The sequence below is a fragment of the Temnothorax nylanderi genome, unplaced genomic scaffold, assembly GCF_030848795.1.
Source record: "Temnothorax nylanderi isolate EJ_2023f unplaced genomic scaffold, tnyl_v1.0 TNYL_tig0002_pilon, whole genome shotgun sequence".
Classification (NCBI taxonomy): Eukaryota; Metazoa; Arthropoda; class Insecta; order Hymenoptera; family Formicidae; genus Temnothorax; species Temnothorax nylanderi.
In genome coordinates this window covers 1,033,008-1,054,685 of record NW_027249064.1, presented here as the reverse complement: position 1 = coordinate 1,054,685, position 21,678 = coordinate 1,033,008, and the positions used below count along the sequence as shown (strand labels likewise).

The 21,678-nt window shown below is 36.3% G+C and overlaps 2 protein-coding genes across 2 annotated transcripts in view; one reads left to right on the top strand and one right to left on the bottom strand.

Annotated features, from left to right (window-relative positions):
• LOC139768581 (dipeptidase 1) overlaps nucleotides 1-8,138 on the top strand; it is a 99,361-nt gene extending 91,223 nt beyond the window's left edge. The window contains exons 2-8 of the mRNA XM_071698911.1: nucleotides 1,498-1,827; nucleotides 2,961-3,093; nucleotides 3,199-3,387; nucleotides 3,899-4,101; nucleotides 4,919-5,079; nucleotides 5,395-5,524; nucleotides 5,972-8,138. Coding sequence (XP_071555012.1) covers nucleotides 1,498-1,827; nucleotides 2,961-3,093; nucleotides 3,199-3,387; nucleotides 3,899-4,101; nucleotides 4,919-5,079; nucleotides 5,395-5,524; nucleotides 5,972-6,100 — 1,275 coding nt within the window. The 3' untranslated portion in view covers nucleotides 6,101-8,138. The remainder of the gene's footprint in view (nucleotides 1-1,497; nucleotides 1,828-2,960; nucleotides 3,094-3,198; nucleotides 3,388-3,898; nucleotides 4,102-4,918; nucleotides 5,080-5,394; nucleotides 5,525-5,971) is intronic.
• A 448-nt stretch (nucleotides 8,139-8,586) lies between these two features.
• The window catches only part of Calpc (calpain C), a 30,620-nt gene continuing 17,528 nt past the window's right edge, over nucleotides 8,587-21,678 (bottom strand). Inside the window, exons 4-16 of the mRNA XM_071698899.1 lie at nucleotides 20,441-20,723; nucleotides 12,031-12,217; nucleotides 11,882-11,956; nucleotides 11,600-11,769; nucleotides 11,170-11,342; nucleotides 10,886-10,980; nucleotides 10,571-10,803; nucleotides 9,927-10,096; nucleotides 9,757-9,815; nucleotides 9,315-9,462; nucleotides 9,123-9,239; nucleotides 8,970-9,028; nucleotides 8,587-8,879 (exon numbers count right to left, since the gene is read on the bottom strand). Coding sequence (XP_071555000.1) covers nucleotides 8,853-8,879; nucleotides 8,970-9,028; nucleotides 9,123-9,239; nucleotides 9,315-9,462; nucleotides 9,757-9,815; nucleotides 9,927-10,096; nucleotides 10,571-10,803; nucleotides 10,886-10,980; nucleotides 11,170-11,342; nucleotides 11,600-11,769; nucleotides 11,882-11,956; nucleotides 12,031-12,217; nucleotides 20,441-20,723 — 1,796 coding nt within the window. The 3' untranslated portion in view covers nucleotides 8,587-8,852. The remainder of the gene's footprint in view (nucleotides 8,880-8,969; nucleotides 9,029-9,122; nucleotides 9,240-9,314; nucleotides 9,463-9,756; nucleotides 9,816-9,926; nucleotides 10,097-10,570; nucleotides 10,804-10,885; nucleotides 10,981-11,169; nucleotides 11,343-11,599; nucleotides 11,770-11,881; nucleotides 11,957-12,030; nucleotides 12,218-20,440; nucleotides 20,724-21,678) is intronic.

Below are 21,678 nucleotides of genomic sequence, written 5' to 3'. Positions count from 1 at the left end.
CGGTCAACGAGTAGTGCGGGTCGTCGTTTGGTCGGGCAGTGGATACAGTTAAACGACATTGCTCAGCACTCAAGTAATTCTCGTTCTTTTGTACACGGCTAGCACCGAGCTGAGCTAATCCCTCTTGTACACGAATCTCTCGACTCTCGCAGCTGATATTTTCCGATGCGATTGAACCTTTTATGTATGTACCTTTTGATTCATGCCATTCGATCTCGTCGGCGTAAAACTCAAAGATACAAAAGCAGAAATGCGCAAAGAAGCTTTATACGTTCGTTAAAGAGATGACGAATTTCATTTAACTAAACGATTATTTTATCAGAAATTAACGTTGTAATACTTGGACACCAGATTAAAAATACAAATCCTTGACGTAAATAATGCATGATAAATAAGCTTCTTCCATAATCAATCATCGTTGAGAAGAAAAAAAACCATCAATCACGCTTCCAAAGAATTTACTCTGAAGCGAGCGTGTTTCTCCTTTCGCTCAACAATCTCGTAAACAGAATAATGTACGGAACAAAGGGATATGCTTCATCTACAATCTACATTACTCTTTCATATAATCATATAACGTATGGGAAGGCACCGCAGGTTCGTCCCTACGGATTACTCGCGGCGAAAATTAAACCCCGGCCATCGTGTACGATTTTCCTCCATATTTGCAAGCTGCCTTGGCTGGCAAAGGAGAGAGCCTTGGAAAGTGAGCAGCGAGAGCTTTTGATGCCTCGCTCAAGAAATAATTCACTGTTTCGTTCCCTGAATTTCAAATCCCGGCGACAAGCAAACATCCACCGACATCGCTCGGATGAGCAGGGCTTAATAATTTAGAATCTCTATCAAAGCCGCGTGTCTCTTTCTCAAAAATATCACTCGTTTCCCGAGGTCATCGACTTCAAAGGGTACAAGGTGCGGAACAACGGGCGAGCTGTGTAGACGATTGTAGCTATCTCCTTCCCATGTTGTTCCCCTTTCGGTCTATCTTCATTACGCGAGATAATCCCGCGGGAACAATACGTTATTCTCGTATGTTGTGCTAAATATACATGTATCAAAAAAACTTTTACGACGTGGTATTAAATCGTTTTGTGCCATCACTAAAGTCATTCGTTTTTCCGCTCAGCAATTTATCTAACAAATTGCCAAGAAATAGCCTCTTTGACTCTGATAATACGTATACAGCACCCACACTCGAACAAAAACTTGTTTTTTGCACAATACTCAAAGTATAATACAGTATATTTATAATATACTTTGTCATAACTATTTAATAACTAATTAGCATTATATTGTCATATTTTTTAATTAGCAATTGCATCTCTAATTAATTACATTCTAATTAATGTTTAAAATTTACATACATTTTGCTTATCAATGAAGAAAATTTGTCTATATTTTATATTCAATTTTTGTACAAATGATTAGCTATCCCCTTTATCTTTTAAACACAATCGAGACATGGAAGATTACCTATTGCATTATCTGCTGTTGCAGAGTGGCGGCCAGAGTGGTGTATTGACAGTAAGCGTGATTATACTGTCGATTGGCACCTGGGTGGGCAGAGTCGGGCCACGTCCAGCGGATGGGGAGCTCGCGCTCCTGACGTCGCCGCGTGAGCGATTGGAAACCGTTCGACAGGTTCTTTCTGAGGTGCCTTTGATCGACGGCCACAATGACCTACCGTGGAACATCCGCAATTTCCTCCATAACCAGTTGGCGGAATTCGATTTCGACAGGGATCTGCGTCAAGTCGCGCCCTGGAGCAAGAGCGCGTGGAGTCAGACCGATCTGGTTAGACTGCGGCAGGGCATGGTCGGCGGTCAGGTAATTGCAAGATACTACACCCTACACGGTCGTGTATTTAAAAAAAATTTCAAAATAAATTAATAAAATAATAAAATGATTGAATTTAGTCTTAATAATATATATCCTTCGATAGATGAACGTTTGGAATCAATATTATTCAAACACAACTTTGAATATTATATCAATCTTTATCTGTAATTGTTATAATCAAAATTGATTATTAAGTTTCTTATATATTTAATGTAAAATGTATCACAAGAAACGCGTTCAAGAAGCAACTTGTTATTATTTGTTATTATGCAATGCAATAAGCAATCTAAGCTCGGATGTTTCGCGGAAACTATACTAGAGATGACTAGGCGAGTTTCAGGTGTCGGCGATATTATGAGCGTGACGGATTGAATGCATCGATTATCATCGCATGCGAGCACTCAGGAGCTCGTTAGGTCTGAATGATGCGAGCATTAAGCGCGTATCATGCTTGCACGCACACATATATTGTAGAAATGATAGTGATCTAAGGGGAAATAGTCGTTGTGTGCTAAGGATAATAAAGAATGCTATATAATAATATCGTTGAGTCTGTTTACTTATCTTGCTAGTAAAATTTAAAATAAAATTGCACATGAAAACTCGATATATTTAGCATAATATAGTTTTAATAAAATGCAACAATTACGCGAGGAGTTGTGCGAAAAAGGAATTTAAAAGAAAAAGCAATTTTTTTAACGCAAACAACATTGTAAAGGACGCAAAAACTTGCATTCTTCTCTTGTAAAGTGAAGAAATTGCATAACTGCGGGTAGAAATTACATTCTTTTGCACATTTCTAACATCATATATATATATATATATATATATATATATATATACCTAATATACATTGTAAAATATATTATCATAAAGGGAGAGATTTTCTTCATTTTAATCAATCCATGATTTTTTTAATATATAAATGTAAATTGAAACGTATATTTTAATTAAAAACATATTTTCTTAAGAAAATAAAATATTTTTCTATGCTTTATCTCCCGTATTTTTTCGGGATTATTTCGCCGTTTCTCTTTAAATATACGAAAAAAATATGGTCGCTCTCAACTACCTATACAATTCTTTCCAACAATTATATACAACGATTATTTTTTTTCTAGTTTTGGGCCGCTTACGTGCCATGCGAATCTCAGTATCTTAACGCGGTCCAGCTGACTCTGGAACAGGTGGACCTGATTAAGAGGCTCATAGAAAAATACTCCCAGCACATGCAGTTCGCTGCATCGTCGAGAGGTAAGTACAGCTCGCCGTAATGCAAAACGTAGAATGCTCGAAAATAAAATGTGCCGCGATCGACAAAGCGACAGCTTTATTCAACTGCATATTTCTGACTTCTAGAGATTTTGGAGGCTCACGGGAGGGGCAGAATTGCTTCCCTGATTGGAGTGGAGGGTGGGCATAGTCTAGGAAGTAGTTTAGCCGTTTTAAGAACACTTTACCAGCTAGGTGTACGGTACCTTACACTGACACACACCTGCAACACTCCGTGGGCGAAAAGTTCGTCGGTGGAGGACGACGATGAAGATGGTAAATTAGATGCAAGTTTGGAATAAACATCTTCTTCAGAATGAGCAGAGCTGAAACTTGCGAACTTGATCTCATACAGATTCATGGATCCGCAGTTAAGAAATTAAACTAGAGTAAACATTTAAAATAAATAAAATATCTCTGTTCATATTTTTTCCTGATATTTTTTCTAAATGATATATATATATCAATATTGTATTAAACGCGTTAAATTCTATTATATTGAATTAATTTAATACAATATAATAGAATTTAACATGTTATTTAATACCATATGGTATTGAAACGTATATTATATAACATATATCTCTATTTCTCTTTGACATAGAATTTATCGTAATATTTCACTAATTAAATAAAAAATTATGACTAAAGATTTATTAAATTAAATAATAGATGCGGTACACTAACTGTTATGTATTAATATTGTTTGACAAACTTAAAAGATTTACATCGCAATCTTTTTAATATAGATTCATAAAAGCAGAAATAACATCAATGTATCTTTCAGGCGGAGGTCTGACGACATTCGGTGAGATGGTAGTTAAAGAAATGAATAGACTCGGAATGCTGATAGACCTCAGCCACACTGCGAGGGCAACTATGAGGGATGCTCTAAGAATCAGTAAAGCGCCACTCATTTTTTCACACTCTTCTGCGTTCGCTATTTGTAATTCCTCCAGAAATGTGCCCGACGATATTCTTAAGCAACTGGTAAGTATACAGAAATTTCTATAGTCTGTAAAATACATCTAACATTGTTAAATATTTTTCGTTAATTGCTTGAAGATAAAAAAAGAAACATTTATTTTAATCACAATATAATTTTCAAGAGTTTACACACAAACAAAATTATATAAAAATTCTTTTACGACGTTTTTTTTTGTACAAAACATTTCCTGCAATAATTACAATCAGGATAATTATATAAGAATAACCAGTGCGAGTTAAACGACTTTCTTGCGACAAAATTCGCGTTGTGTAAGTGCGAAAATAGACAATTGGCGATACGAAAGAGCAACACGATGTGCCGAAGATAAAAATCCTTTTCTTTTTCTCTATCTGCCTTCACAGATCTTCTTTCAGCGAGCAGATAATTATCCTGGGGCGGCGCGGCGGCCAGAGTTCCAATAGTGGCTCGAAACATTTACCGGCGGCGATTCCTTTCTATTGTCGAGTTTTGTGCTCCATTAAGGAGCGCTCGGTTCACTTGAGCTCGTTAAGAGGCGAATTATCAAGGTCGAAAATTAACGGCACCGAGTCGACGGTGAATGCGGTACCGCGATAACGAGGTCTCCCTTCCGGCGCTCGTCGATTCTATCGATCCCTCTGTCGCCCCGGGGGTTGTACGTTTCGTTTTCGAAGCAAAGGCACGGGCTAGGGTACAGTTCTCTCTCCCATGCGCAAGCGGAAAATTACGTGTTACACCTCTCATTGAGCTGGCTTGAAATTCCCGGCGCGACGGTGCGAGGCACGTTCAAATCGCACAACTATAGAATTACGCGCTCCATTCTCACGTGCTTGTTTCCAGGCTGATAACGGCGGACTGGTGATGGTCACGTTTTACAATTATTTCGTGAAATGCGGACCTCAAGCCAGCGTCTCGGACGTGGCCGAGCACATATATTACATTAGAAACCTGATTGGCGTGGACCATATCGGAGTCGGCGGAGATTTCGACGGCATCAACAAGTACGTTAGAGACGAGATAAGGTCGAATGTGGAATTAATTAATAATATCTTTGAAAATATGTGTAGAGAACTATGCCTTGATCCTCATGTAATTTGCATGCGCGATATTGCTTCAGTAATAACTTAAGCTGGAATTCAATTATCACAAACTCTACAACAGCAACTATCGCAGAAGAGCTGATCCTTTATTTTCGCAGATTAATTTTCAGTAAATCATTTCGTATAATTTTCTTCGCAAAAAAATACAAATAATAATAAATAGAAAATAAAAATCGCGTTTCTAATTACGTGCGGAACCTCTTCCTCTCTTCGTAGAACTCCTCGTGGTCTCGAAGATGTTTCGAAGTATCCCGAACTATTCGCCGAACTTCTCCGGAGTGGCAAGTGGAACGTGCTTGACCTAAAGAAAGTCGCCGGCTTGAATTTACTGCGAGTCCTCAAACAGGTTAGAGTCGATTAAGGTCCCAAAGTGCGGTTGTACGTACATAAACCTTACGGCGCTCCGGGTCTTAATGCCACCATATTTCTATCGTAGCAATACATATTGCTAGTCTCGCTATGTTAGTTAACTGCAGTGCGCATCTATATAGCTTCCCTCAATCACATTGATAAATCACCGTCCTTAAATATTTAACAGACGATGAAAAGTGATGATAACAAATTTTCATTACGCGATGATCATTATTATTATTTTGTTCACAATTCACAAGCTTATATGCAATCCATATAAGCATATAGTAATCTATCATAGAAAAAATGGGACAAAAGAATATTATTAAAACATTTTCCTAAGCTCATAAATAGCATAATAATTTTATAACGCAATATTAATATTTTCTACGATGACATTAATGTTATTACGATGGCATTAATATTAATAATATTGCATCAGGTAGAACGTGTGAGGGACGACCTGAGGACAGCTGGAATTACGCCGCTCGAGGATCTACCAGACTCGCCGGACACGATCGGCAATTGTGCTCTGGATATTAACTCCGTGCAAAGGGTCACGGAAGTCTGATCGATCGACTGTACGCACTGCCCCGACGACATGCGAATTAATCTTATCCCAGCACGACCGTTCCGCGCAGATGGGCATGGCCGGAAGATCACCAGTTATGCCGAGAACGCGGATTCAAGGCGAAAATTCGATTATCTCGTTCACTACGACTCGTACGCTCACGAGAGTTCTTCGAACCTCGTGTAAAAGCTCAATTAAACGTCGACATTTGCGAAGGCTCAAAATAAACCTACCTCGATACCTGTTTCACAAAGGCGACGGGCAGCGGATATCGATTATGTTTTATTTAAAGGAAGGTATATTCGCGCGTTATATTAAGAAGTAATCTGAAATTATGTATTGTCAATAATTAATCATGAAAATATCAAATATTTAACATAAACTATGGTTATCTTTTATATTTAAAAAAATTAAACATTAACAATAACAAAAAATTTATTTTAAAATAATTCTTTTCTAATACGATACTTCTCTGGCTTCTTTAGCCATATATAACGACTTTATTTAAAATTACAAATTACAAGTTATAACATTTAATTGCAGAATAATCTGTTCGTCGCCATTCATTACCCATAATACACAAACAGACTTTTCTACTTGATAAAATTCTAGCGAATCGTTAACAAGCTGGTCATTACTTTAAGATCTCTACTATTTTGCTGCAAATATCTTCACGATCATGTAAATATCTAAACGATAAGTGATGCGCCATCCAGTATTTGCGTGAAGATAAAACGTCGATGCACGAGATTGTTTCTAAACTTCGATGTCTTCCTCTCTTGGAAACGATCGTAATATGTGTGTGAAACTGTGAATCCCGGCTGTATACCTTTGAACGTCTTCCTTCCCCTCATTGCACCGACGAAAACACACGTGCTCTACAAAGCGGAAGTCTGTAAGAAGGAAAGAATCGTCGTTCCTACGAGCAACATACATGACGCTAATAATTAACAAAATTCTGAAATCTCTCCTACGTACATTTGTAGACATTTTTTAAATTTATTATAGCTTAAGTCCAAAACCTGATTCCAGTTGATAATTATAATGTTTTAAAAGATTTATATTTTTATACACGGAAAAAATTAAATGGTATCATCATTATGAAATGTTTCGTTGTTTAATTTTTATTTCTGAACTATGTACATATAATCCCATAATTGGATTTCCGAGTTAATACGTAAAAGCTATTTTTTACATTTAAAGATTTCTTATAATTGCTTTGTTACTTCAAAAACGTAATTTAAAACATATATGATGTATGTATAATCAATGAATATAATAACTTAAGATATCAACATACTAACATTAGTTTTTCAACAATTATCTGAAAATTATGAAGTTACCAAAAACTCTTAAACTTAATTCTATAAATAGTCAAAATTGCCGATAAACGAATTATCTATCTCCGGACTTTCCAGTGTCAAAACTCAAACTTACACATATCAAAGTGAAATGTTAAAATTACTCATATTTTATACAGCAAAAGCCATTCTAGTTTTGCACAAATTTCTCACGATAAAGCTCGGAGTTACGGAGTCCATGAGAATATTAAATCGAGAGTCGCGTACAGTCCGAATATGTTGCTCGCAGGTGTCGATGAGGACATAGTTGATGACGGACGTACGTGTTTTTCGACGCATTATATGCCGGGCTGCAATCTATCGTTAAAACGCACTCGGCAGTTTCCTTGATCAAAGCATCATCTAAAGTCTAAAGACGGGACATTTGAAATTGCCTGGAATAATCGGTCGAAATTGTAGACGGGATCACTTTTGCGACAGTTTATTCCTCTGGTAATTTTTATATATCGCCGTCCACCTATCTGTGTCTCGTGTGCACTTATTATATAATTCGCGCAGGATGAAACCCTCGATCAGAACACTGTGTGAGAATCGAGTCGACGACTCGGACAAGAAATTAATCAGTTTGCGCGAATTATGCCTCACTCCGCCGTTGGGAGTAGGTGATAAATTCTAGGATATCAAAAGTTTCGTTGTATCTCTCGAACGAATTCTATAAATAAATGTTTCTATTGTAACCTTGCTATATTTCTCCCTCTCCGATACATACATTAGTCTTTATTTAATAACGTATATTTAATGTAAAACATCTGCTTTTGATAATTTAATAATTTTCTACCTTGGGTAACTTGGCACTTACTTTTAACATTTAACGCACTGAAAAAAAATTTTTCTGCATTTTAGTAAATATTAGTCTGCATACAACTGCGACTCCATTTACTAAAATAAAGAAAAATTTTTTTTCTCAGTGAACACATATACTAATAAAAAGGAAAATTTTCTTTATTTTAATGGAATTGCAGTTGTATGCAAACTAATATTTACTAAAATGCAGAAAAGTTTTTTTTCAGTGCGTGATTTAAAAATCATGTTATTTATATACTTATACTTATTCGAAAAAGATACTATACATGGCTTATTATACCGGCAAGTTACACCAAAATCTAATGAAAGGTATGCAAGAACTATGCAAAATAAACTTAACTTTATTATCCAGTGCGATATTCTTATACAAACGATGTATCATACATAGCTTCTTAATCGTAACATGTAATAATTACATGAGGGAATGATCATCAGTGATAATGTAAAAGACAATGATATTATTTTACAACGTGTAAATAGATGAGCACTAATCGTTAATATGGCTAAAACTTACATCTAATATCGAAATGGAGAAAATGTTATTTACAGAAGATTCACAAGGTACATGATTTACGTTGACTGACATTTCAACACATCAGAGACGATCTCAGCCACTGTAAAAAAAATCCGCGATTTAATAGAATTTTTAATGACTTACGGTACGTAAAAGTAAAAGCAAATATCTTGATATAATTTTTACGTACCTCTGACAAGCTTAATTTTATCGTCCCATTTTGCAAAGGGTCCTTGCTCTCGAATATACCTAAGTAAATGTGAAACACTCAATTAATACAAAATATTTAAGAGCATATAAATCAGATTATACAAGATAATCGAGAATCTCAGAATAAACGCACCAAATGCATCGCTCAAATGTAGGATCGCCGAGACAAAGTCGCCGAATCGAAGAGTACCGTCTTTCCTCATGTATCGAAGAATTAAAATGGATAATACGTCCGTATTCAATTGGAAACCTAAGATAGAAGTTATGATTACTCGATGATGAGATAAAATGTTTGAGCACTATATTACATTTTCTTTTTACGTACCAACTTCCAGCAGAGCATCTCGCAGTCTTTCCGCCTTAAGTATACCCGTCTTTTCCTTCGTGTGATTCTTAAAAGCGGCTTGCCAGTACTTTAAACTGCACATAAGATCTTTGAAGTCATTGAACTTCAACCGGCCACTCCCAGAACTCTGTTTAGAGACGCAAGAAATGTAAGGAAAGTATTTTATCATTTATTCCATTATTCTACGAAAGAAAAACGATTTTATTAAATTATTTTATCATATACCCCATTATCCAAATAAAGAAAATAAAACGAACGATTTTATTTAAAATTCTAATTAAATATCGATGTGTATTGTTAATTAAATAAATTATTTACACATAAAGCTATGCAAACAGTTATCAAATAAAAGCCTATAGACAGACCACAAATTTATAGCGGTCGAAAAAATATTAGAAAATGATTTTTATTGAAAGGATACGTCCATAGTGAGCACTACTTGTCGGCAGACTTCCATGCAGGCACAGCTTTTGATGTAATCTAGAAATTAAAGAAAAAACATTTATTTAGATCAACATTACATAATATTTTAGTGCATTTAACTTTTAGCAAGATTTTCTGTATATTTTACGATGGAGAAGCACGTCGTACCATTCGGTAAACAGGCTTCTAAAAGCTCCTGCAACTCGAAGGCGTTTACGGTTCTGTGCTCGTCGGCGAGCTGCAGAAACACGGCTTCGTATTGAGAAAAGCCTTTTCCTTCGAGAGGAGGTGCTTTAACAATTGCTGATTTCATTAACGACGGCGGGGTATCTAACAATCTGAAACAAATGGTGGTATACATGTAGAAAACGGTTTTCTTATCCACTCCCTCTTTCATTCTAGAGCACAATATCTTAATGTGTAATAATCCGAAACCGTAAAATTTTACGTATTTTAAATTCCAGACAAAGCACTTTTAATAATAAAATAATATATTACAAACACGCGCAAAAAAGAACAAAAGATGGATCAACAAAGATACAAAGGTAGCAAATCATTTCGTCGAAAAACAACTTTCGACGTATTGCGTTTCCTTAACAAAAGAGTGTGTGCGCTCGGAAGAGGCAATTACTTGATGCATCCTTTGAAATATGGTCGAGTGAGGATTTTAAAACTATAGTTGAAGGCGGGTATACGACATATCCTCACATGAGTTAATGTATGCTGCACATTAAATGCACCGAGGCGGCCATACGATCCTTTATGCCGCCTCGTGCGAGCGTATATGACATCGGTAAATGCAATATACCTACTTGAGCTTTAGAGGCTTACTGCTGTAGACCCGTAATGTGAAACTCGTTTCTTGAGTCGGCTCGAAGGTCGTAGGTACCAGCAGGTAACCACCCTGCTCGAGCTGACACCTGTGGCTCACCTGCCGACTATTCGTGTACTGGGAATTAACTAAGGACTTGTTCTTCTTGAAAAACTGTTTGTTTATCGATTCGGTACTGTTCTTCGGCAGCGTGTACGCCGTGAAGCCGATCACCTTAGGACAGAGCGAAAGTTCGATAAGCCAATTTTGATAAGAGACACGTTGGACGCGCGATATTCTGGAAAGGCTTCTTTACCTTCGGCTCCATGATTGAATGCTGGTTCAATGAAACGATTACTTCTTCCATCTCACTTAGAATCAGATGTAACTGTGGATTTATATGAAAAGTTTCTGTACCGAGAAAAAAAATACAGTCGTTAGTTAATTATTTATATAACTTGGTTGGATTAAATAATATAAAATAGTTCGAATCAACTGTTTACTGTCGCTTTTTGATGACTACAATTAATAATGTTAGTTATAATAACGTAACATTAGTACTAGCGATAATATGCAAACTTGTGAGTGACGTAATCGAACCTTGGTTATTTCGACATCCTCCTGCAGTGACGCCTCTCCTCCAGCTGCCTTGGTATAACTTCATTTGCCAAGTGTGCTTACTGTGTAACGACGGTTCATCTCTCGAAGTTTCAGCATCCAGATGCACAACTTCCAGATGAGTAAACGTCTTAACGAAATCTGAGTATGATATCCTGCAAACAGTAACAATACATAGTTGGGGCATTACATAACTTCAGCGAAGTTTGGAAGTCTAACTTACATATTCATTGCGGAGACTATTCAACAACATCTAATCCAATATATTTGTAACTTAAATTATTCAGTGAATGAATAACACAAAATTTTTTTTTTCATTCTGGCTAGTTTAATAAATTTTCTGATGTTATGTCAGTTGTTGTTGCGATTCATTAGAAATTATTCTTTTCGTTGTCCTCTTTTGTGTACTTACCAAAATTCTCCTTCAGCCATATTTCTTACAGCTAGCCGTTCCCTTTCCATTGCTGGCACTTCATCCCACTCGAGCCCACCTCTCGCCCAGGCACCGACATATTCCCCGCCGGGCCCAAGAGGATTCCTTAATTTTACTAATTGCACTGCTTCCCCTCCAAAAGTTTCCACCTATAACACCCAGATCATATCATTCTTTCAAATATCTTTTATTATTACTCTCGTTGTTCTTATGATTTATACATATACGTGTAAAAATGTCGAATGCGACTGATATACTGACCCTCTCAATCGCATACAATCTATAATTGATTCCCATTTGTATGCCATTAGCAAGCTTTTCTGTACTGGCACGTATCTAAGGTAGAAAACACGCAAGTGAGCAAAGTGTTCTGAAGAATTTCAGCTCTAACGCTTTGAAATATTCTGTACCTGTTGCTGTTGATTATTATTTACTGTACAAGTAATAAGAGACGTCATGTCCAGAAGTTTCGACAACGCTCGTCCACAAGCTGTGGGGTCCTGACGAATCGCGATGCTTTCGGTAATACCACCCGTAAGATCAGACAAACCATCCAGCAATGTACCATATTTGAGTGCCTCGTAAGAACCATGAAGTCTGAAAATAACGACATTTATATTATTTTATATTTATATACGCATGAGATAATATTTTTTTTACTTAACAATTAGGACATATTATCCTTCCAATAATAATCAATAAAAATGTAATGTTAAGAGTCCAAGAAGCATCAAACACTTTGAGTAAAAATTTGCGTAAATATAGTTAAATATATATATATAAATATTACTTAATAAACTCTATATATAAATAAAAATGTCATAATAAAATGTCAATAAATAACGCAACATAATATTTAATGGCAACAATCCGTTATCAAAATTTCAGACTTGATTCTGTATCTTCACGCATGCTACTTAGACCACCTACGACATAGGTGGAGTAATAAATGACTGAGCATACAAATAAATACGTAGAAAAAAATAATTATGAATCTCGAAGTGACGAATGAGTTAATAAACGAATGAGTGCGTTAATCATAATAAAATTGCCATCGCTCATCAGCCACGATTTATCGTGACGGCAAAGATCGATCGGTGATTTCTCACACTATTGTATTGGTACCATGCGCGCGTGTAGTGGTATGGACTTTCTTAATCGCTGGGTACTTAGGCCGGATGAGGGAAAGCGGATGGTTCGGATTCTTTTCCCCTTACGACCTCTCAGCGCTGACATTATATTATATACTATACGCCATTATAAACTACGCAAGAACCGCTTTCATCGAATCAATCAGCGAAGAATCGATGTCTACATACGGCAAAATTGAATGTTTGTTATTACATATAAGGAAATTCTTAATATTTTCATGCCACTATTATAAGCATTTCTGTTCAAGTTAATATAATTTAATGTCTTATAAGTATATGACAGTATTTTATAATTAATGGCATCTGTGTCCGAGAATAGTAATAACTTGTACACACAATCAAACATAAAGAAAACTTTTATTAAAATCACTTGGCCATTATTTTCGATATTTATGGTAAACTTGAAATAAAATTTAATAATACATTTTGTTAGCTAAATTTTTTAATTTCGCACATATGATTATAAAATTGGAACTATATATTTTTTTCCTTTGTGGTAAATAGCCGAGAAATTTCGTTAAAAAAATCTCTCTAGAAATAAATACTGATATACAAACATATTGAAACCAAAGCCCGGGATAATCTTCCACGTGGAACCCAAAGAGGAAACGTAATTTTATTAACGTTCCATAGCCGCTGGTATCGCAACAATCTCGATGATAACGAAGCTTTCAATATTGAATCCGACGGAAAATATAATTGGTATTTTATGGCGGGACCGTTCCTGACCTATGCGACGCGCAAGTAAAGGAAAGGTGGAGAGAGAGAGAGAGAAGTAGAAGAAGAGGGTCACGAAGATGCTCGGTGAACCTGTCGGAACTCGGAGTAAGATCAAGGGAGTATATATATATATGTATATGTATGTGTAAACGATATTATCTTCCTTGCATGTGCCGTTCCTGCAGGAATTAACATTCCGTAGATAACGGAGCTTGCGCAGCTCTCGCTTCGTTTCAAACGCCTTTTCTTTGTTATCGCGCGTGCGGTTTGCGCGTGTGTTCGAGTCAATCTGGAAACCGTAACCATTCACACGCACGATCGCGGGTGTTACCTGGGTATTTTCTCAAGGAAAACGTGCGTAACACCCAGGGAAAAAGATTCCGAGCGTGCAAATGGATCGGTGTTGCAGTCACAACTCGCGCTTCTTCTTAGGTACTTCCCTTTTATCTCGCTTTTTCTTGTAAGACCATAAACCAATACGCGAAATTTGTTATCCATTGTGATTTAGAGGAAACAATTTTTTGAAAGAAAGAAATTGGAAGATGATGCATAATGAAGATATAAAACTGTTACATAATCTTTCTATATAATATTTAAATATTGTATGCAACATATTATTAATAAAATTTTTTATTAAATACATTCAACAAATAATGATAAAATAAATTAATAATAAACTTCATCTTTGATAAATGTCGGAAACAAACACGAAGAAGCCATACAAGAGTTCGAGTAAAAAGGTCACCGCACTTTCGACCGAAAGAGCAACCGCGGTGGCTTTGTCACTTTGTGACTCAACGGTTAGCAGCACGTTTGCCTGTTGATGCACTTCCGTTCCGCGTTTGTCTAACGGAGCGATGCAGTCGCACGCGTATATGCAACGTCATTGTCACGTTGCCTCGCTCTTATTACCAATCATCTACATCATCGTTGTCAATCGCCTTCCGCTATTACTACGTACTCGTTACATCCTACTCACAGTAGCATTCTTGAGATCATTGCGTGACTTAGATGACGTATAATCACAAAATTATTCTCCTTTCGTTCATAAAACAGTATGGCAGAGAGAGTATAGAGGATAATCTCCACTAGGCTTTATTTATTATATTTATTCAACATGTTAGTTAGTTATATTTTTTAAATAAAAAAGAGAGGGCACAGAGCCACAACAGGATGTTCGTAATCTTTAATTAAATTAATACTTGACATACGTTTCGGTCTGTCATCAGTGTGATAAATTAAGAAAATACATAAATGCCGGAAATCAAAAAATCAAAATAAAAAATAAAAACTGCAATACACGCATTAATCGTACTAGTTTTTTATTGCAATATAAATTCGAATCGAACGTACATACATCCTATTTCTTCGGTGTCGAAAAGTAAAGTATAATAAAAATCAAAAAGTAAAAAATAGGTATTGTAATAAGAAGACCTATGGTATTCTATGAAAAGAGTCATGTTGTAAAAAAGAGTCAAGTATTCATTTAATTAAAGATTATAATTAAAAATTTAGCGAAACGTTAAAAACATATATGCATAAATGATAAACAGGCAATCAGAAACTCACGGCATCTACTTATTAAAAATAACAGCGAAATATTCACCCAACCGGTCATAATCATATTTCCGCCCCGATGAATATCGCGAATAATAATAAGTTCTATAGCACGTCTTGCGACATCGACAGCACTTTTTACTCGCATTTCGTTTCTCGATCAACAACTTTTAATACGTGCGCACGTCACGCGATTCGGCCTGTCAGATCTCGTTCTATTTTCTCTTACGTAAGCTCGGCATATCTTTCTCTCGCGTGTATAGAAAGCGGCGGATCGAGAAGTAACTCGACCGCTTAGTGAATCTAGCGTGCACTCGCATGATTTTACGAACATACGAACAGCGAGATCTTTAATGATACCGAGAGCCGAACGGGCAAGATCGACTTGTAACTGTCCGCACCGGCGAGCATCCACCTTCAAGGGATTATCGGCATGCTTTCGCGGCCGTTTTGCGCTCGCGGATACGAGCGTGGACTGTGGTCACCGGTGCACTGACCTCCGATCCATTGCTGGCAACCAGCGATACCGACTACTTGCCGAGTGAAAGTATCGGGGCCCTGTGTGTACCCTCCACCAGGCACACTCTCGCGCCAGACGTGTGCGTGCTGCGTGCACGCGAGTCACGCAGCACGTTCAACATAACGATCGGGCCGACGAAGTACCTCGACGCTGCATGATTTCTTTTCGGGTCGAGTGTCTTCGATCAGAATTAAAATAATGGAAATATGTGTTGAAAACTGTTACGCGGATCCGCTGCTACGTGTATCGCATTTGCAAGCATATTAATACTGCGAGAAGTGTATATAAATTACTTCTTCTTACGTAAAAATATTTCTCAAAAGATAGCTTCACGAGAGAGTGAGTTTATACAAGACGAAAGATAAACTCTGAATTTACATAAGTTCATTCTCGACGAAATTTAATAACTGTTAACATTTTTAAACAAAGTACAAATTTTATGTATTAAATCAGGATTACTTCAATTGCTGATATAGCGTTCTACTTAATAAGACTATAATAAAACGCAGTTATACATGCTTTTAATATAATTAGAAGTTTAAAAATGCATATATTTTAATTTTTTACTTTTTATAGATCAAACAATCTGGCAAACTTGATAAAAATTTATTATTAATAATTTATTAATACAAATAGGATATACAGTATATAAATAAATTGCATAATAAATATATATACTTATATATATATTTACAACTGTATTTTATATTGTATGATTTGTGAAAATATAAATACTTTCTTCACTGCTCAACATTTTAATTTCCATACGCAATTACTTTCCATTCTACGGGCGTGTTCGCACAATTTGCGATATTTTTCAACGCAACGCACTTTCTACAAAACGAATGAAATATACGAACAACGATAGGGGTCTGTTCGGTCGAGCGAGATCCGAGGGGAGCCAAACGATGTTTTCTAATGGAAATCGACGGAGCATGTTGTGCATATTCTTCTTGCGCATATTAGCACGCGAAAGAGCGCACGGAGCTTTCTAACCGATTGTCGATGCCGCTACTGGTTTAATAAAGCTTGGCCGATCGTTCCGGATCGGCCAGATTTACAGCAGGGTCGCGGCGAAAGAGGAAAGGTCGGCGAACGCGAGCCGCCTTCTTTCTCTTTCTCCCTCGCGATTCTCATTCTTCGCGATTCTCCGACCGATACCCATGGATGTGTGTCATCGCGTTGAGATATTTTACCGGCTCACGTACACGACGTGACACTATTGCAGGATTAATTCATCGTATCGCCGCGATTCCATCGGGAAATATATGGCGTTGGTGCGAAAGTGTGTCGATGATACGTCTATTCGAACCGGCCTCGATGTCCGATGATATGATATTAATCGAGCAATCCATATTTGTATTGCACTAACAATCTGCCATACACCATCGCACTCGATATGACTGACGATATAGCATTCTAATATACGAATAATTACGCAAAAAATCAATTCAGCTTGAGAATATATCAAAAAGTGCTATATGTTACTAATGGATACATTTGGCATTAATATAATTTTCTCCTATGTTTAACACATAAATGACACAAAGTATAAGATTACATTATGATTGAATTATTCAACTTAATCGCTTGCACAATGCATCGCGCGATTATTCCATACTGTAATTACGTTTTACTAAAATTACGTTGTACAACTTTTTACCGTGAAAACTACCGGGCATATGCGTGATGCGGTATTTCCTGACACACACGGAAATATGATACGTTAACGCGCTAAACTTATTACATCTGCATAACTTGTGTAAGAATAAGTATTACAACACTTACATATGTGTGTAAGGGTCACTTATAATATTTCCATCATCGCGCAATCATTATCGTAATCGTAATTACGATCGACACTTGCAGCAGAAAATTATATTTCCGCGAGTAAAGTCGTTTTAGCGGCTTCAAATTGCGTTTTAAATCGAAGTTGCAGCCTCAATTAACCGCGCTGTATATTTTAACACTGACGGCCGGAAGTCGCCGTAGATCTGCAACGTGCGATTAATTATTAACAAGCTACGACCTCGATGTCTGTAGTCGATGTTTCATAGTCGGTCCAACATGTATTATGTTTGGATACATATTAGACGAATTGTTTAATTCATCTAATATGTAATTAAAAAATCAAACTTGAATTACACATCGTGGACGTGCTAGTAATACAACATAGAAATTTATAAAATTCTTATTATTATCTTGTAATATATTGAAAAAACTGTACTATTATTATTGATTAAAAACGTAACACTGTAAACATAACATAATAGTGAACTTTTAGATTCTATTTTTATATGAAATAACACATCGCGCGTTAATATTATCATGCCCATAAAAATAATTTTAAATAAAAAAGGTTTACTACAGTTAACGTGCATTACTGAATGCACACCTCTTGACAAGATATACGCAATTTTTCCCGCTTGAAACCCGTCATCATCCTGTTCTGCTTTCACCAAGAGAGCCAAGCGCAGCCACGATCTCTCATTACGCACGTGTATGCAGTATTGTGACGTAAAAGTGGTGCGTTTGATGATGAAATTATAGCAGAATATGTTCACGGTTGTTAACTGGGAAACATATCACTATTTGCCAACGTGGTGTTTTGTCAGATACCGAGGTTTATGCGTATTAATATTATTTAGAAAAACGATGCATCCTTAGCATACTTGTAAGAAAAATAACTAAGTCTTTTTTTAAGCACTTATGTACATGATCCTCCTCGAGCGTGACGGATGCACATATTCATGAAACTCATCATTATTTAAATAGATATAGTTAAACAGTGTGAAAATCCTGCAATTACCTAGCCTCATTCAAAACTTCTTAACAACTTCTTCTTAAGCTGTTTAATATTTAGTAGCAATAAATGTAAACTTCTAATACAATTTTTAAATATATTACATGTAAAATTTGAAAGAATGTTGTTTAGATTTTTCATTCTCCATACAGATTGTTACATACTTTGATTCTCAATACTGCTTCTTATAATTTCAAACGAGTATCATAACAAATATTTTATATCAAAGTTATTTAAAATTTAATTAAAAATTATTAGGTAGAAAATTTAATGATCAAGAAAATAATATCCGTAACGCAAGAATATCATTTTTGCAGGGTAAATTACATAATACTCTTAAACTCATTCCCACAATGGGAAAACTATCACTCCTTATTTCGAAATAGGTAATTTCCCCTCTATTGTCTGAAGATAATAGATAAGTAAAGATATGTGACGAAAGAATACATGCACAAAACAAAATTTTCTACGTTATTTTACGAAGAATCGCTAAATAATCGTTTCTCGATCGTCGTTTACTTTCTCGAATCCCTTTTGTCTGACGAGGGACGAGGTCGTCTTTCTTTTCGATGCCATCACCTTGCAAACAGTTTCGAGAGCAACGCCCAGGCGGGGGTTTACACTCACGATGGGGCAAGAAATCGAGAAGAAGAAGAAGAGAAAAAATAAAGGAAGAGAAAGACAGGAGATGTGCGAGACGAGGATAACGAGGGAAAGGAAATGGTAGAGAGGAGGAGGTACGTACGGTCATCAGAGGAAGATTAAGAAGAGGAGCAAGGACCTCCGACAGAACCGGTCATCGTCGTCCGTTCGTCCGCGTAAACTCATCTTCCATCTCATGACGAGAGATCGCGCGCCTCGATTACTCGCGCCACGAATCTCAACGGATCGCGGGATGAGAGTTCTGTCTGTCGCCCAAACTGGCTCAACATCATCATCCCTCTTCGCTCCGCTTGCCAAAATACATAACGAGCAAAGCTATAAACAGTACGTTCGCGCCGCAACAGACTGTGCATTAATTATAAGTTTGATGCATGGCAAAATTCCGTTTCTCAATACTAGATTATTTTGAATGAAACTATACGGACTCGTGTAAAAGTTGCAATCACTATTTATTTGATTTTTTCCGAGCTACACTTCTTGCAGATTATTTTCTATAATTTATTTAATTCTACATTTAATAGTAATTTTACAGAAACAGTAATTGCAGTGTAAAGGTATCTTGCTACTTTGAAAAAATATTTCTTGTTGTTAGTTCATTTAATTCTATATATAGTTCCATCTAACGCGTTTAAGGTTTGGCCAAATTTAGAATAACATCTGAGAGTCGATCGACAACCACTCGCACTCACGCATACTACATCCACAGCAATGGTGATCGAGGTTCATCGATCGAACGCACTCAGGTCGATCTTCGCGCGCGAGTTCACCTTGAACAGCCACCTGGTGAACGCCTACGCCGCCCACGGCAGCTCGCCGTTCATCTCAAACTGGCTCGAAAACTATATCTTCGTTGTTAAGAACACAACATTTCGTCTTTTTACTTCTATGATCTTATGCGAAGATCGAAGATTACGAATGAAACTGCTTGTTGGTTAAATTAAACAAATAGAAAATTCCTCATGTATAAATAAAAATCTACATCCTCGTTTGTTATCAAGCTGCGTCATAATTAAAAAATCATTCTACAAATATATTGTAATTTAACACTTTATTTTATTTATGATCTCTTTAGATAAATTATATTTTAGTTTATCTGAAGAATTCGTTGCTGCTTGCAATAGTTTCACCAATAAAAACAATTTAAATATATTTCTTGTTGGATAAGATATAAATTCAGGCATCAATAAAGATACAATATTTCTACATTAACCTGGAAAACAACGTTGGAAAATTGAGGTCAAAGCCACATAATCGCTTAACTCATCAATAAATAACTCTCCTCAGTTTTATCTGGGTCAACAAAGCGCTATATTTCTTGTAGATGCGATCTTTCTGGTTTATCTACCCGCGGATTCATTTGTCCGTGAAGATCTGACGTAAAAAAAAAACGATCGAAGAAAACTTACTTGGCGTACGCTTTCTCCAGCAACGCCGGCCAGAACTGATCGCTATGGCGACTTTGCACGAAAGCCAGTCTTCCATGAACCGCTGGTAATCTGTCGTCGACGAGAACCTCCACCCACGCGCCACACCACCACAGTCGAAACCTAAACACCCCGGCGTATTCTGCGGTCGGCGAGCTCGACGGTTCCCCACCGCTGCCGAAACCCTGGTCGGCTGGTACCACCCTGTAGAATAGACCCTTGCTAAGGTGCAACACTCCCAGACATGACACCAACCACTTGTCACCTGTCAATAAAACGGTGATATCTTACATAATGTCCTGTTTGTAAAATCTAAATGTTCTAAAATAAAATAAGAGCTAAAACATTTTGTCTTAAACAATTCTTAGTAAAAAGTTATCCAAATATATCTTTATAGTAAACTTCTTGCAGCTACATTTCTTCATTTGACTTTTGTTCAATAATTTTAACAAAGATTTAATATCTCGTAAAGAAAATGAGATAATTTACGCAAAAGTCTGAGAACTACATACGGTAATTAGAAAAGATTCAAAAAGTTTAAGAAATTATTTATATATATATATATATATATATATATATATATATGTACATTGTTGCTGTTATAACCATTTTTTACTTTACTTTAATTATTTTACTTTAAAGTACTCATTGATATTATCGCCCTAAATTCATCTAATATGCGATAAATTAAAATTCCATTTCAATTCCAATGTTCAATATTCTTCAAAAACTTAGCAAATTGCGTGATTAACAGAAATAAATTCTTTTTTTTTTAAGATTGTTAAAGATAATGAAAAATGAAACGGCTCGGTAATGATTGTCGAACGTGTCTTAATGTCGTGAGAAAACTAGGATCCAAGAGCGACACAACGCTCTATCTTGCTGCATTCACTCACTTTACTTTCGTTTTCGAAGGTCTAATCGCTGATCGAGCGTTCGCTTTTACCGGCTTTTTGTCATTCGACGGAAGGAAAAAAAGGAAAATCGAGAACAAATTGCTCGAACACGGATTTACATTGGCCACTTTCGATAATGGCTCTCATGTTACGTTAAGATTAGCCTTTGGGGGAACATTAAAGAAAATGTGAATAATAATAGTTGAATTTTACGCTTCTAAGTAATAATCCGAGATAATTTATTATCACTTTCTCTTGTTTTCATTTATTATCATTTTAATTAATCTTAATTACTTATTTTATTTTTTTATCGTTCAACTTATT